At 34.6% G+C, this 15,355-nt stretch overlaps 1 protein-coding gene across 1 annotated transcript in view; it reads left to right on the forward strand.

Annotated features, from left to right (window-relative positions):
- Positions 1-12,614, forward strand: part of SLC38A11 (solute carrier family 38, member 11) — a 44,561-nt gene extending 31,947 nt beyond the window's left edge. Inside the window, exons 10-12 of the mRNA XM_004674596.2 lie at positions 1,122-1,234; positions 4,039-4,170; positions 12,279-12,614. Of these exons, the coding sequence (XP_004674653.2) occupies positions 1,122-1,234; positions 4,039-4,170; positions 12,279-12,572 (539 nt within the window). The 3' untranslated portion in view covers positions 12,573-12,614. The remainder of the gene's footprint in view (positions 1-1,121; positions 1,235-4,038; positions 4,171-12,278) is intronic.
- The last annotated feature ends 2,741 nt before the right edge of the window (positions 12,615-15,355 follow it).

Genomic DNA, 15,355 nt, shown 5'->3' on the forward strand with positions numbered 1-15,355 from the left:
GTTGCCACTACTGCTTTGTGATTTAATCCTCTTCTGCCCCCTAGGAACCCCAGAAATAAATGTACAATTTTTGTTCTAGCTGGTGGGAAGATGGGAGAAGGATTGCTTAAACTAAAGTTTTTGGGGACAGACTGATCATTTAGCTTTTTAATGGGGAAAAAAAAGTACAGAAGTGTTTTGTTGTTTTTTTTAAACAGTGCAGAATTTGTGATTTAGATGTAATGTTTTATTCAGCCGCATTAAAAGTATGACTAAAAGTTGAGATCTAAGCATGTTGTATATAAGAAATAAACAGGCCCAAATAATCTTTGTTTTGGCATTGGGGAACTTTTCTGGCTGGCATGTTTTCTATGCCCTTGTCAGATACTTGAATTTCTTTATTTGTGTCTGAGAAAATATAGTGTCTAAATAAGAATGAGTTTTCAAAGTATCTATGGTCAATCATTTAGCTTGAAGTCAGCTAAATACAATGCTTTTCCTGGGCAATAAACATATCTTCAGTTTCGAATCTTTTTCTTTAAATTTGGCTTCCTTGGATGCCATGGAAGATAATGTAGGTTTGGAATTCCTTGCTGTGACCCTGAGTTTGGGATTAAACGCGCTAGCATGATATACAGGATGTTCAGCAATCCTGTCATACTAGTCTATTCTTCTTTTCAAGATTGTCCTTGATCTAAAAATAGCATTTCAAAAGGAAATTTGTTTATTTTAACAGACTTAAGAAAAACAAAATAATGAAGTCACTTTCTTACCAGAAACAAAGACCAGAAGTAGGTTAACAAAACTAATGAACAAGAATTTAGGGAGCTGATTTAGGGAGTTGTTAGACAATAGATAAAGTATTTTTCAAGAGTTGATCCAAATTAAAGGCATACTTACCAAACCAAACAAAAAGAGAAAACCTGTTAGTGATTGAATCCATCTTTATGTGAAATATGTACTGGTTTTAATATTAGTCAATAATTATGTAGTTATTAAGTGCAAAAACATTTAGATTTGTAATCTATTAAGTTAAAATATTTGTGGCTTCATTTATATAATATCTAGTGTCTATTTTATTAGGTATTTATCTCAAATATCTAGGGCATATTAAAAAATTCTATTTTATATTATTTCTCTAGGGGATTTATTTGAAAATTACTGCAGAAATGATGACTTGGTAACCTTTGGAAGATTTTGTTATGGAGTCACTGTTATTTTGACATATCCAATCGAATGCTTTGTGACTAGAGAGGTAAGAACCATGCTTTCCAACACTTTACCGGTGAACTCCCTTCCACATTTAATTTAGGAAGACTTGTACATTCATTTCTATTACCTCCCACATGTGTGACAAGTAATAAATTTATAAAATTTTCTATCAATGAGTTTATAGATAAACATGCATCCAAATGTTTACATGATATTTTTTCAAAAGTTGACTTGAAAATCATGTTTGGTGGTTTAGTTTATATTAGCCTAAGTATAAATGTTTTTACAACTGCATTCCAAATATGAATGCCAGCCTTGAAAAGAGCCAAACTAAGTTTTTAAAAACAGCATTCTTACAAAGAAGTGACATACTAAGGTTTAAAACGTATTTCACAATTTTTTTTCTACGATGTTTTTTAAGTCAACATATATTGAAAGCCCCATAGAACAGATTCTGATCAATTTTGTTATTTTTACAAAGCTAAAATATCTCATTTTTTATGAAAAGCAAATTAAATTTAAATTACATTTCCTAGATATATTTATGTAGCTATATTTCTATATCATATGAAATAATATAAAGAATATAAATGCTGTATTTTAATACACATTTCATTTATAAAGTCAACTCCAACATGTCGTGTTACATAGTCCTTCTGGATTTGTGGAAGAAGATTGCAAGAAAGAGAACCAATTTGTTTTGTATAAAATGGGATAATATCGCTCATCAGAAATCCCTTATGGTCAGCTAAAAAATCACTGGACAAGTTAGCAGAAAAACATGATAGAACTTCACAGTGGTTCTTTCAGGAATCACACTGAAAAGGGCTTAGTTTAGGATTTGTTCCTAGCGGCTGTTTACATAGTACACCATGTGAATGGGCCTAATGTGTGAAGTGAGGTGCCTACAGAGCTGAGATTTATCAGAAGGCTTACTAATCAGAAAGCTTCTTCAGGCTGACCATTGCTTGCCTTCAGCCAATTCTGAGGCTAAGAAACTGCCCAGGAAAATGGAATAAGCAAGTGACCACATTATGTTTGTCCTTCACAATTAGTACAACTTCTCACTTACAAATGTATGACTTAGTTTGCCACCTAGTATGACAAGTTTGCATACTGGGAGAAACAGAGTGAACTAAGGTTGACTTTATGGAAATGTTTTAAATCTAAGTGCCTTTAAAATTTTGCTATTATTGGAGTTGGGATCTTCTAGATCAGCAGTAATAGATGGTGTATTTTCATGTGGTTTCTGGTAAACTGCTTGTGTATGATTTGAGTCATCCCCCCTGCATAGTTGATGGCTTTAGTACTTGGAACTAATGTTTCCTTTCTAGCTACCATGACAGGAAGGCAGATGAAATCTGATAGCTGCTGTAGTAGCAAATACTAGGAAAAGGAAGCTTGAATAATGTGCCCCCACGTACTTCCTTTCTCCTTCTCTCTTTTGTGCACTCTCTCACACACACAGTTACAGTATAAACATAATTATACCTATTCATAGGTAAAGTAGCCAGATGTATATAAGGGTGCCAAAAAACCTGTCTACCCAATGGCTGATAATTAATATTTCTCACTAGCCTGCTTCACTAAGTGATTTTCCACTATTACAGTCGTATCTTAGTGGTGTCTACAAGAGCACATTTTAAATAAGATATTTTTTAAGAAATTATCAATATAAAACCAATTATAAGTGACCAACGTTATCAGAATACACATTAATTATTAGCAGTTACAGCAGTGTCCAGTTCACAGGGAATGTTAGTTATTTAGGAATAAATAGAACTTGCTGGACAACTGGCTTTGTGAGGGTCCCACAGCATGGAAACCTCTGTTGCTATTTCCAGCTCTCTTTCATTATTCTTTTTCAGAGTCACCACACTATTCAGACTCTCTCCTCTTTGTCCTCTATAGATGTCTTTTCTTTTCTTAACTCATGCTCTTCTCACACCTTTGCTTCAGTCTGAATTTTGTGCTAAATCCTTTCCATGTTTTCAGGTATACCTTAAGCCAAGGTAGGACAAACAATTTAAAAAATGTTATATCATCTATTACTCTAGGGGAGGCAGCTCTAAATAACTAAAATCCTTGTTAGTTCTAAATTTGATGTTTTGATCTTTTTATTCTGTCATAAACAGACCTCTGATTGCTTTATTATATTGATTGGTTTCCTTCAATTAGGAAATTAATAGTTAATAACTGAACATAAGAATCACCTCAAAGACATTTTCTCTTTGCATATTAGATCACACTGTAGGACACATTAAATAAGTAATTCTATTTGATTTCTTACTCTAACTCAGTGTGATGTGGTGGTCAATTTTCTATTTTTGTGGAGGAAATAAAGTTAAACTGTATCAAATAAGATTTACTTTATGTAAGTTTAGTTTCCTGCTAGTGAATGGTATTACACATCCATTATTTTTTTTTTTTAAAGAAATTGTTGAACTACTTCCTTAGAGGTCATTTAGATAATCTCGGTAACTTCTGAAGTTTGTTTTAATGGTGACCTTATTGGAGTCAAAGAAGGTTATTACCTATGGGAAAAGTGATTGAGATATAAGGTTAATTTGTCAAGGTCACTCTGATAGTTGAGAAATATATTTATTCATATGTTAGTATGCCATATCCTAGATCTACAATAGAATTCACTGCCTGTGTTATTGATAAGTATTTGTGTATATGTAAGTAGTTTAGAAAAGACAGAATATTAATGACAACTTCAGCCATGATTAATTGCCTTATTGGTAATGTTTTGTACATTTCTAAGTTCTAGAATATGAAGTACTCCCTTAATAAGATCTGCAGATGTCTCTGAGAATCCCTCCCTAATTAATGTTTATTTGACAGGTAATTGCCAATGTGTTTTTCGGTGGGAATCTTTCAGTTGTTTTCCACATCACCATTACAGTGGTTATCATCACTGTAGCCACACTTGTGTCATTACTGATTGATTGCCTGGGAATAGTTTTAGAACTCAGTGTAAGTACATTTAAAGATTTAATCCTTCCTTTCTAAAAATTCCTTTTAAAATAATCACCTTTAACATAGATATATTTTTCCTTAACAAAGTTGACACTTTCTGAAAATGCATTTGTTGTAGTATGGCAAAAATTTATAATGATGATAACTTGAGCTTGAAGGATTATATAAGTAGATGTTCTCCAGTAGGTGAAATTTTACACCTCCTCCCCAAATATGTTGTTATCTCTACAGATACTTTTGGTTGTTATAACTGACTTGAATGCTACCAGCATCTAGTAGGCAGAGCTTTGGGATGCTGGAAGCATCCCATACTCAATTGGACAGCCCCTAATACAAAAAAAATTATCCGATTCAAAATGTCATTGATGCTGGCATTGAGAAACCCTGGACAAGAGCACTTTTTCACACGTCATGTTCTATAATACATAAATATCACTAAAAATAACTATTGAGTGAATTGGGTACTTCCTTTACCAATTAAAAATAGTCAAGAGATACTCATTAAAAATGTGTGAACCTGTAATCCTAAAATATGTACAGTATTGTAAATCAGTGATGACCTGAATTGAAAAAAATATATACATGAATACAGTTATAGCTGTATTTTACACTGACTGACCCTGGCCCAATTTCTTTCCTTTTTTTTTTTTAAGATATTTGTTTGTGTCTTTAAACATTTCCTTTGTAATTTCTACTTTGGTCTATCAAATGTAGGCCCTCATGATATCACATCTGAGTCAATACTAACTTTCTGCTTTAACTTGTACATATTGAACTTGTTTCCAATTTGTCACCACCCTCCTTTAAAATCTCACGTTTCTACCAGAGAGACATACATGCCTTTGCCCCATCATCAGAGTCCTTGCTTTCTAGAGAAAATTACCATTTACTTCCCCAAATCTCCCTTCAGCTCTGTGTGTGTGTTTGACCTATGAGTAAGCAATGTTAATTCTTTTGTTTATACTTTGGCTTATGTTTACGCTTTCCTGCAATTATTATTTTCCTTTCATTTCTGTCAAGATTTATATTGAGTAGTACTACATGTCTCACCACAGAGACAATAATAGTAGGTCAAAAAGGATCCACATGTTCACAGTGTTTACAGTCTTCAAATAAAGAAACTTTTAACTGTTTTATAGGTGATAAAAGGACAAAGGGAAGGAAATGGGCTGCCTGGTGACATTTTTGAGGGAAGATTGATAGGATTTGATGACAGATTCAACTGGAAGATTCAAGGAATAACTCCTTGAAATCTACTTTGTGGAGCTAGGATAATGACATCAATTGGTGAGAAATGAACAGAAGTAGACCTACTATTCCAAAATGATTAACCTTCTCCTTTTACAATCCTTATGGAATGTCTACTCTCATCACCTCACTCAGCATTTACTTGTTACATACCATAGGGAGGGTAATCTTGTACAGGTGAGATCCCAAGTTACCATTTACATATTCCATGGAGGGTTGAGGAAAAGGGAAGGTATTATTGCCAGCATTTCAGTCACTATTTATTCCAGAAATCTTTGCATTTGAACTTTCAGACAAAAGCAGTGGGAGACTCAGGCATTCACTCTTGAGGATTTTCTTATACCAGAGTAAATGGAAAGTAGGTTTTAAGCAGCTTCTCCAAATCTCAGGGAATTTGGAAATCATTTATTCAGTCAACAATGAAAAAAAGAAAAGAAAACTTATTGGAGAGATGGATAAATATATAAAAAAAATACTTTCCTACTTCCCAATCTTGTATAGGGTCACCCCCTGGCTGAGGATCAAACTCACCCTGAAGCCGCTGCTGCAGTTAACTTCATAGTGCTATGTTTTAACTCTTTGTGTCACCAGGGAGGGCCCTAAGGAACTATTTTTACAAATGCTCCTGGATGGAAGAGACATTTTTTTTTAAAGATTTATTTATTTATTTGTACAGAACTGGGATACAGGCCAGAGATGCGGAGGGTGAGAGAATTCACCAGAGACAGAGTGGGGTACAGAACAGGCAGATCGACAAAGTACACTGCTAAGGGGAGCAGCGGGCAGGTCAGGAGAGGTCTGCCTCGCCATATGGATCTCCTCCGGGGCAGGCAGGGAATCGAACTCATGTGGAGGTGGCTTAGGCTTCTTTGTGCTGTGCTTTAACCCGCTGCGCCACCAGGGAGGTCCCGGAAGAGACATTTTTTAGTGCAACACTAGGAAATTACGTTTTACATAAATTTGTTGGCTCTAGTGATAATAATCTTTAAACATTTGCAGTGGAGTGGACCAACTTAATGATTTCTAGTCCTATAACTTCTTGTCTTGGAAAATATCTCAGTTCAGATCACACACACACATATTTTTAATATGAGAGAAAATATATTTTATTACCTGTCTGACCACTCATGATATCTTAATAGCCTAACAATTTTTTGTTCAAGTTAACCAAGCACACATATATTTTTGATTGATTTTTTTTAAAGATTTATTTATTTGTGTATACAGAACTGGGGTACAGGCCAGTGGTGCAGGGGCAGTGAGAGGATTCACCAGAGACAGAGTGGGGAGCAGAACAGGCAGATCAACTAAGTACACTGCTGAGGGGAGCAGCGGGTGGGTCAAGAGAGGTCTGCCATGCCATGTGGGTCACCTCCAGGGCCTGGGGTTTAACTGGCACTGAAGTGGCTGAAACTAGCTTGCAGTGCTATGTCCTAACCCATTGTGCCACCAGGGAGGGCCTCCTTTTCCCATTTTAAAAGTCCCCAACTTTCCTTATTTCCCCCTTAGTCATTGATGTAATGCAGATATTAAGTAGTTGAGCAGCATATGAAGTTTGGGGTAAAATTTTTATTTTTTAATGCCTTATTCTATATCTGTTTTTGCTAAATGTTAAAGTTTGTTTTATTTTCATTTTTAAAGATTATATCTTATATATTTAAATGTTTACAGACATTTTTTGTGTCCCTTTAATTAAGAAAACTTGCTGAGATAATGGTGAATGCATTAAAAAGTCTATCCAATTTGCATACAATTATATTTTTCCACTTACAGATCATTTTCATTTTATCTGATTCTATTCTATTTACTTTGGTCTCTACATTGTGAATATTAATTATCTGCATGTTGGATTAAGATATCTGATCATCTTTTTCCTTTATAGTTTAAAGTTAATATCTCACATACCCATGGTTATCTGCAGCATCAATTCTACATCTTACTACTTATATAAACATATATTTTTTTAAAGATTTATTTATTCATACAGAACTGGGGTACAGGCCAGAGATGCGGAGGGTGAGAGGATTCACCAGGGACAGAATGGGGAGCAGAACAGGCAGATTGAGGAGGTGCACTGCTGAGTGGAGCAGTGGGTGGGTCAGGAGAGGTCTGCCCCGCCTTGTGATCACTTCAGGGGTAGGCGGGATCGAACTCATGCAGAAGTGGCTTTAGCTTCTTAGTGCTGTGCTTTAACCCGCTGTGCCACCAGGGAGGGCCAATTTTTAAAAATAAATGTAATTATTGCTTTCTGTTGATTGCTGACCACCCTACTCTTGCACAACAAAGCTGTAAGCACATATTAAATATTTGCCACTACACTTAGTTAAAGAGTTTTATGTGATTAAGACTTCTGATATCATAGGGTAATCAGAGAAGAATATTTCGTGAATGCCTATTTAAAGTCAAGGTCTGAGTTGGCCATGGAGGCTACTTTTACAAATTAAAGACATGACTTCAGATCTTTATATTTAAAAAAAAAAAGTCACATAGACACTCCTCAAATAGCAATTAGAGTGCAGAATTGTCTATTATGACCCAATAGTCAGACAATTACATGTTTTAGTTTCTACAGGAATTTTAAAAACCTGGGATCTCCGTTCTCTTTCAGAATTCTTAAACATATTTTCCTAGTCAATATTGTCTTTTGGTGTGCATGTTAACCTACTTAGGTCAGTATTCAGCAACGTTTTGTGTGGGCATTTATCATGTCTAATAGAGCCATATGGAGCCTTGGTTCTGTCAGTAACTAATGCAGGCCGGGTCATGCAGCATGTAAGTAACTAAAGCATGTTGTGTTCAGCTTTAGAAAAAAAAAATATGGGGCCCTCCCTACTGGCAGAACAGGTTAGGGCGCAGCACTGCAAGCTAGCCACTGCCGCTTCAGTTTGAGTTCGATCCCCGGCCCGGAGGTGATCCACATGGTGTGGCAGATCTCCCCTGACCTGCCTGCTGCTCCCCTCAGCAGTGTACTTTTTCATTTTGCCTGTTCTGCTCCCCACTCTGTCTCTGGTGAATCCTCTCACTGCCCCTGCACCTCTGGCCTGTACCCCAGTTCTATATGCATAAATAAATACATATTTTTAAAAAGAAAAAACAATATGAGCTAATATGTATTGAGTAACTATTCTTTCCAAGTGTTTTGTGGGCATTATATTCCTCAGTCTGTACTCATTTTACAGATGAAGAAACTAACGCACAGAGTGATTAGTTTGTTCTCAAAGTAGTTGTTAGTAACAGAATCAAGATTTAAACATAGGATTTCAATCTAACTCACATTTTAAATCATGCTAATCTGAGGTTTCCTACATAGAAAGCTTTAAGTTATATAAAATAATCATTTCAGTTCCATCTTTAAGCTAAAAACCTATGTATTAGTTTATCTTTGAGATTTAGAATAATCCCTAGTATATATGGATAGACTTTATTAATGGGTTAAAATAAATACCAGGAGATGAGTAAAATGGAGCTAAATTTTTTTCATCTAGTTTAATAATTTTGCCCTGATAGTTTTTATCCTAGTTAATAATTGTAGTATTTGAGGAATTATTTTCTATTGTGGCTTATGAATTATTAATAAGCAGAACAATGATCATCACAGATGAGATATAGAGTAGAATCACATTTTCAATTTGCAAAGGTATAGAAAAACTGTTACTTAGTATAACTAAAATAACATAGGACATATTCTTCAGGGTTAGATTAGCTATTTAATTTTAAAAATCTCATTTAGACCTGCTCTTTTATTTCATTGTTTTATTACAGTGGACAATAACATATTTTTTTTCTAAGCAAATATACCTTCCCTTTGAAAGCATTTTAGAAGCAAATAAAGTAAATGCAAGACCCATTCTTGGTACTAAGAATACTAAGAAGACAGCATCTTGGCACTGAAGTTGCTACTGGAGGGAAGAGGTGTCTGCTGTAATTGGGCCCCGTGGGTTTCTACTTGCAGAAGTACAAAAAGAAAAAAAATGAAGCAGCTGGGGCCTGTGGCCAGAATAACAGGCCCAACAAGCACTGTGTACAGCTTACAGTGGAAAGAAGAAAGCATGCCAATTACTCAGTGAGAACCCAGTCAGCAGAGATATAGTCAGCAGAGTGAGCAAGCCACAGCCCAGCCCCCTAGAATCTCCTGCACTAAAGAAACTAAAGGGGTTTCTTCAGGGATAGGAATATATTTCATGAGTCCAAAGTGATTACATGGAAGAAATTTAAAAGATAGAGAGCCATTGTTTAATCTTGTTTTCAGCCTTCTTGTATCATTTGAAGTGTGTCTATTCAGATGGGAGATTCAGATACCTCTCCAATCTGGATTGCCAGTAAACATCTTCAACACCTTCTGCCATTTTCTACATAAACTGCAAAATGCCCTGGCAGCAATAATGTTATTGTTAAGGAATTGTGCTCTTCAGCCTTTATAAGTAACACACATGTTCTTTATATCCTGTCAAGCAATTTAAAAAATGATTCCAAAGCCAGTGGTGTATTCTCAAGCAAGGTTTTATTAAATAGATGAAATTAGCTGGACTAATTTATAGGAAATAGAGCAGATGGAACTGTACTGTCATTTTACTAATGGTTTTATGTGCTTAACAACAACCTCTAGCAACACTGAGCTTCACATATTAAAAAAGTAACAGCTATCTAGATAAGACACCCAACTGGATTTCTTCCAGTATAAACATCAGATGTATAGTTTTCCCACTAATTGTTACTTTCTCATCTTTTAAGAATTATACAATAAACAGAACACCCATTGCTTTGCACTGCCCAGCAAGTTAGGTTTGGAAATATCCCAAAATGCTGACTGATGACGTCTTAGCAGCAGCTGGTGGAAGTTTTCATCTTGATAGCATTTTCACTGTGGTACCCCATGAACTAGCTTCACGTTTGTTCCTATAAACAGAAGATTCTTTCTCTCTGCACTCACATCTATGTACCTATGTATTTGTTTTTTGATGACTTTTTTATTGTCTTCAAGTTATTTCAAGGAACTCAAAAGGTCATATTTATTATAAAACAGACTGAGTTCTACCGTATTTCCCATTACTTAAAAAACACTGAGCAGACCTCTCCTATATTGACCACTGCTTCTCTTAGCTGTGTAGTTTGATAAATCTGCCTGTTCTGTTCTCTACCCTGTCTCTACCCTGAATTCTTTCACCTCGCTGCTCTGGCTACACCCATTCTTCCCCATAACATCAACCGCTCTGTGCCTCTGTTTCCTTTTCTGAAAATCAAATGAACAACAAAACCCCACATTGTTGGTTTTAAGTGTCACCACAAAGTCTCAGGAATCCATAATGCATTTAATTCCAATATTATGAAAACCAATCTTTACTGGATATCCTTGTAAGTCATCCCTTGTATTCTGTTGTTATGAATGGAAAATTACATTCTTTATACATTTCAAATTTGAATGCATTAAATGACCATTGGTACCCATTAGTATTTTCTCACCTTCTTTTACTGTATATTTTCCATGAAGTGTACTTCCTCCTGTTTTCCAGACTTGTAGAAGCTGCCTGACTAGTCTGATTTCTCATATCACCCTTAATTCCCATTTTTCTGGACATTGACTTTTTTTTGTGAAAAATAATAAGACTGTTTTTAGAATCAATTATAATATTTCTGGTATGAGGATAGTACTTGTAAAACACAGCACTTTTATTAAGTAGTTATATTGAAACAATATTTCTGTTACATCTATTTTAAGGTATAATTTATATGATTTAACTTCAAAATCAGTTTCCTATATTTTCCCTGGGAAAGCTTTCAAACCATAAGTGATAGGTGCATAGAGTTTTATTAGACTATTTGTTCTATTTTCTCTATATTTAAACACTTCCATAGTAGTAACTTTTCAAATATAGCAAAATATAGTATATATAAAGCTATTAATTTTAAACCATATCACATTTGGTTTTGAGCATACATATTACAAAACTTTTGTTTTCTGGTTTAAAAGATATCATTTCTCATACAATTATATTTATTATATCTTATTGATAATGTCATTTGTATAACATATAATCAGCATTTAATATGATTAGAAAAATATGTATTACTAAATACATTAAATGTTAGCATTATTTTCTTGGAAAGTTTCTAGTGCAAATTTGCTCTATTAAAGGAAAAATTCTCTTTTCCTTTGAAGTCAGTTGCCCTTGATATTTTTACAATAGAACACACGTCTCCCCATAATTTTCAATCTGACATTCCCCTTCAGGTTGGACTTATCCATAAGCTAATGTGGGGTAGGGTAAATGAGTCATAGTCATTTAGTTCTGCTGTCAATTTTCTAGGGTAATTAATGTGTTTAGTTTTGCTTGAAAGAGGATTTAGAAATGCTATTTCATGTTAAGTGCCCTTAGGGTTATACTTCTTTCTCTTATAGACACTTGGTTTCTTGTATGTGCAAGTAAAAAGGAAAGTCAGTGGGCCTTAAGTACTTCTCAGATGTCTACATTTGTACATAAATGACAAATAGACCTTTAAGATTTGAACAGCATACTAGGTCTACAGTAATTTGAAATGAAGAGTTTAAAGAAATACAATGTAACTGAAAAATTATGGAAAATTTTAAGTGCTGCCAGAGTTGATCTTACCATCTGTTTTAATTTTTATAGTACTTTCTGATCATTTACCTTAAGACAGATCTAGTAATATCTTATACTGTTCTCATGTCTAAATACATAATCAGAAAAGGAAAACCTTTCTTGGAATGACTTTTCTTTGACTCAGTTGAATCTATCAAGTGTTTAACTTTTAATAATGATAAATGTATTTGTCAGTGCTTAAAAAAAAAAAACTGTCCCAGGAATGTGCTTATCTTATTTTTTGTTTTCAATATGCAGGGTGTGCTCTGTGCAGCTCCCTTAATTTTTATTATTCCGTCAGCATGTTATCTGAAGCTGTCTGAAGAACCAAAGACACACTCAGATAAGATTATGTCCTGCGTCTTGCTCTCCATCGGTGCTGTGGTCATGCTCGCTGGGTTCGTCATGGCCGTCACAAATCCTCAAGACTGCACCCATGGGCAGGAAATGTTCTATTGCTTTCCAGACAATATCTCCTTCACAAACATCTCAGTGTCTCATTTTCAACTGACAACACAACTTCCAATTTTAAACATCAGTTTCTTTCAGTAAAAAGACTGTTTTTTTTTAAAAAAATATGTATATTTTCATAGATGCCTAAGCCCTATAATAATGTTCACATCTGTTTTAGTGTTTATGTTATGAAACTGTTATGTTGGCATTTATCAAATTTGGTTTTCTTTATGTATGCTTTAGTCCAATATTAAAAAATAAAACTATGCATTGTATGTGAAATTGTAACAAAATAAATGTTTTGTTTTAATGACTGAAAGACACTAATCTTAATTACAGAAGAAAAAATGAAACCTTTGACATTTGATGCCATCCTATGAAAGTATTGTTTGTTTATATGTGAGGCAACATACTGAATTCAAAATAACTAAATGACTATAGGTTGCAATATTGTATATGTGTTTCCTTTATAAGGAAACTTCCCCCACCCCTCCACTCACACAATTTGTGTCCTTTAATTTATAGAATCAAAGAGATAGGAAACTCAAAATTATTATTGCTGGAAAGCAAAGTAAAGCTCTCCATTATAATTATAACAGCATACCTTATTTCAAGGAAAATGAATCCCTGGAAAAATAAGTAAAGTCTCTCCTGTATTTTAAAGCATGAATAATAGACTGACTATTCTGAGTGTGTAAGGAATCAAAATTTTTGATCCTATGGGCATACAGTGGTAATCCACTACATGAATGATAAAACAGGAGCAGGGGGAAAACCCTGAAGTTGTTCTGAGGCATAAGCCCAAGAGATTAGTCATGCATCAGCTTTGAACCTTTCAATGTGAAATGCTGGTGGGGCTCTTTGGAGAAATTCTTGGGAGTACTTGTTGACTAGATTCTCCAGAAACAGACACTATGATGGAGTTTGGCATGGAAACTATTTCTTATGGCTCATAAAGAGAGAGAGAGAAGGACAGCAGGATTGGATGGGGAAATGGAACAGCAGTGCATCCACAGGGAGTTTGGAGCATACATGGTCCATAAGAGTTGTCCTGGTTCAGGTAAAATCACTGAGTTTTAATATTGCTGCCTTTATATGAAAGGTGGGCACCCACTGAAGGATGTGGCAGTTTTCTGCAACTGAGCAAACCATAAAGAAACTAAAGGCTAGAGGCTCTGTGCTGGTTCCTGAGGTACCACATGCTTCCTTGAAGGGGAGCTGGGAGAAACAGCTGTGTCTACCATAGCTGCCTTTGGTCATGAGACTTTTTAAGTTTCTCTTAATGAGGCTTTCCTGTCCTCTTATTTATGATAACCTTTGAAAAGTAACAGAAAAATATCTGGGACCATCTGCTGGCTCTTTCATACCAAGTTTCTTCCAAGACTTTATTTCTTAGCTTTTCCAATTGTATTTTAATCAAGTGAACAACCCCTTGTACTATAATAATCGCTGCAAAATAGTGAACAAGTATCACAAGCAGAGTTAATACTCATATATTCTTTCTGTACAAACCACAGGCAAAAAATAAATAAATAAATAAATAAAACTCACAGGATGTGTATATAGGATAGTTTCATAGTCCTTTGAGTAAAGAAGTAGAGAAAGCTGAGTCATCATGTGACTATAGTAAGAAAGGCTCATTGGAAGCAAAGGTAGTTGTGCCTCACATAGCAGGCTGAGCAATGCTGACATTTGTTTCAATAAAACTTTGTTCATGCCATCACATTAAGTTGTGTTGATTGTACAGTATTTTTGTATTTAATATGAAAATTGTTTTTCATATTTCATTTCAGGGTAAGTGGTTTGTCCTGTGCTTAGATTGATATGTGTTTGAGTAGAACAATAATAAAAATACTTTCCCTCCATACTATGGAAATGTAAGGAATTTTTGTGTCCCTATATCACTTAAGATTATAAAACACTGCCTTACACAGTTCTTAGATAAATTCTTGAGAGATGAGATTTCCAAAAGTATACCAAGAGTAGTACGTCAAGGATAACGTAATTTAGCGATTAGCCATCTATTATCTAGTGCTTTTGGTATTACTTCTGATATGTTAACCTTGACTACTCAAAGTAGATAAAAAAGCTCCAGTAGGAACTGTGTCTCATTAATGTCTAGTAAAGATATTTTTTTTGAATCAACTGTACAACAAGATTGTCTTTGACCCCATTACTAGCTGCATGGAATACCAACATCTTTCAAATCCTATTAGAATAAATTTTAGGAACTGACATCTATTTTGCAAGAATACTTATCTGTTTCATTATTTTGCCACCATACAGAATTTCAAGATCTCCCCATTTTTCTTCTGCTTCAGTTAATAAGAGATTTCCATGGAAACACATATCCTTCCTACTACTTCTCCCCTCTAACAAACCAACTTGAAGTTTTTAAACGAATTTGCAAGTTGTCACTACATTTAAGTTTATAATGTGCTCCTTCACTTTTAAAGGAATGTGATGGGGGAATAGTACTTTTACACACTAACTCAAATGTCTAGTAATATTTATTTTAAGGATATAGATTAGCAGGTATCTATAAAATTTATATAAAATTTATAAATGACTCCTCATCCCTTCATTTACAACAGAAACTTTAATCATTTTCAATCCTAATTTGAACCATCTTCAAATACCAAAACACTCAACTGCCTTGCTTGTCAGCAATGAGAGTTGCCTCTTATCTTCCTTCACTAAAAGGACTCTGAAATCCAGGCTATACAAAAAAAAAGAAAGGAAAGAAAGAAAGAAAGAAAGAACGGAAGAAAGAAAGAAAGAAAGAACGGAAGAAAGAAAGAAAGAAAGAAAGAAAGAAAGAAAGAAAGAAAGAAAGAAAGAAAGAAAGAAAGAAAGAAAGAAAGAAAGAAAGAAAGAGAAAA

Source organism: Condylura cristata, unplaced genomic scaffold (assembly GCF_000260355.1).
Source record: "Condylura cristata isolate star-nosed mole 26May11 unplaced genomic scaffold, ConCri1.0 scaffold00002, whole genome shotgun sequence".
Classification (NCBI taxonomy): domain Eukaryota; kingdom Metazoa; phylum Chordata; class Mammalia; order Eulipotyphla; family Talpidae; genus Condylura; species Condylura cristata.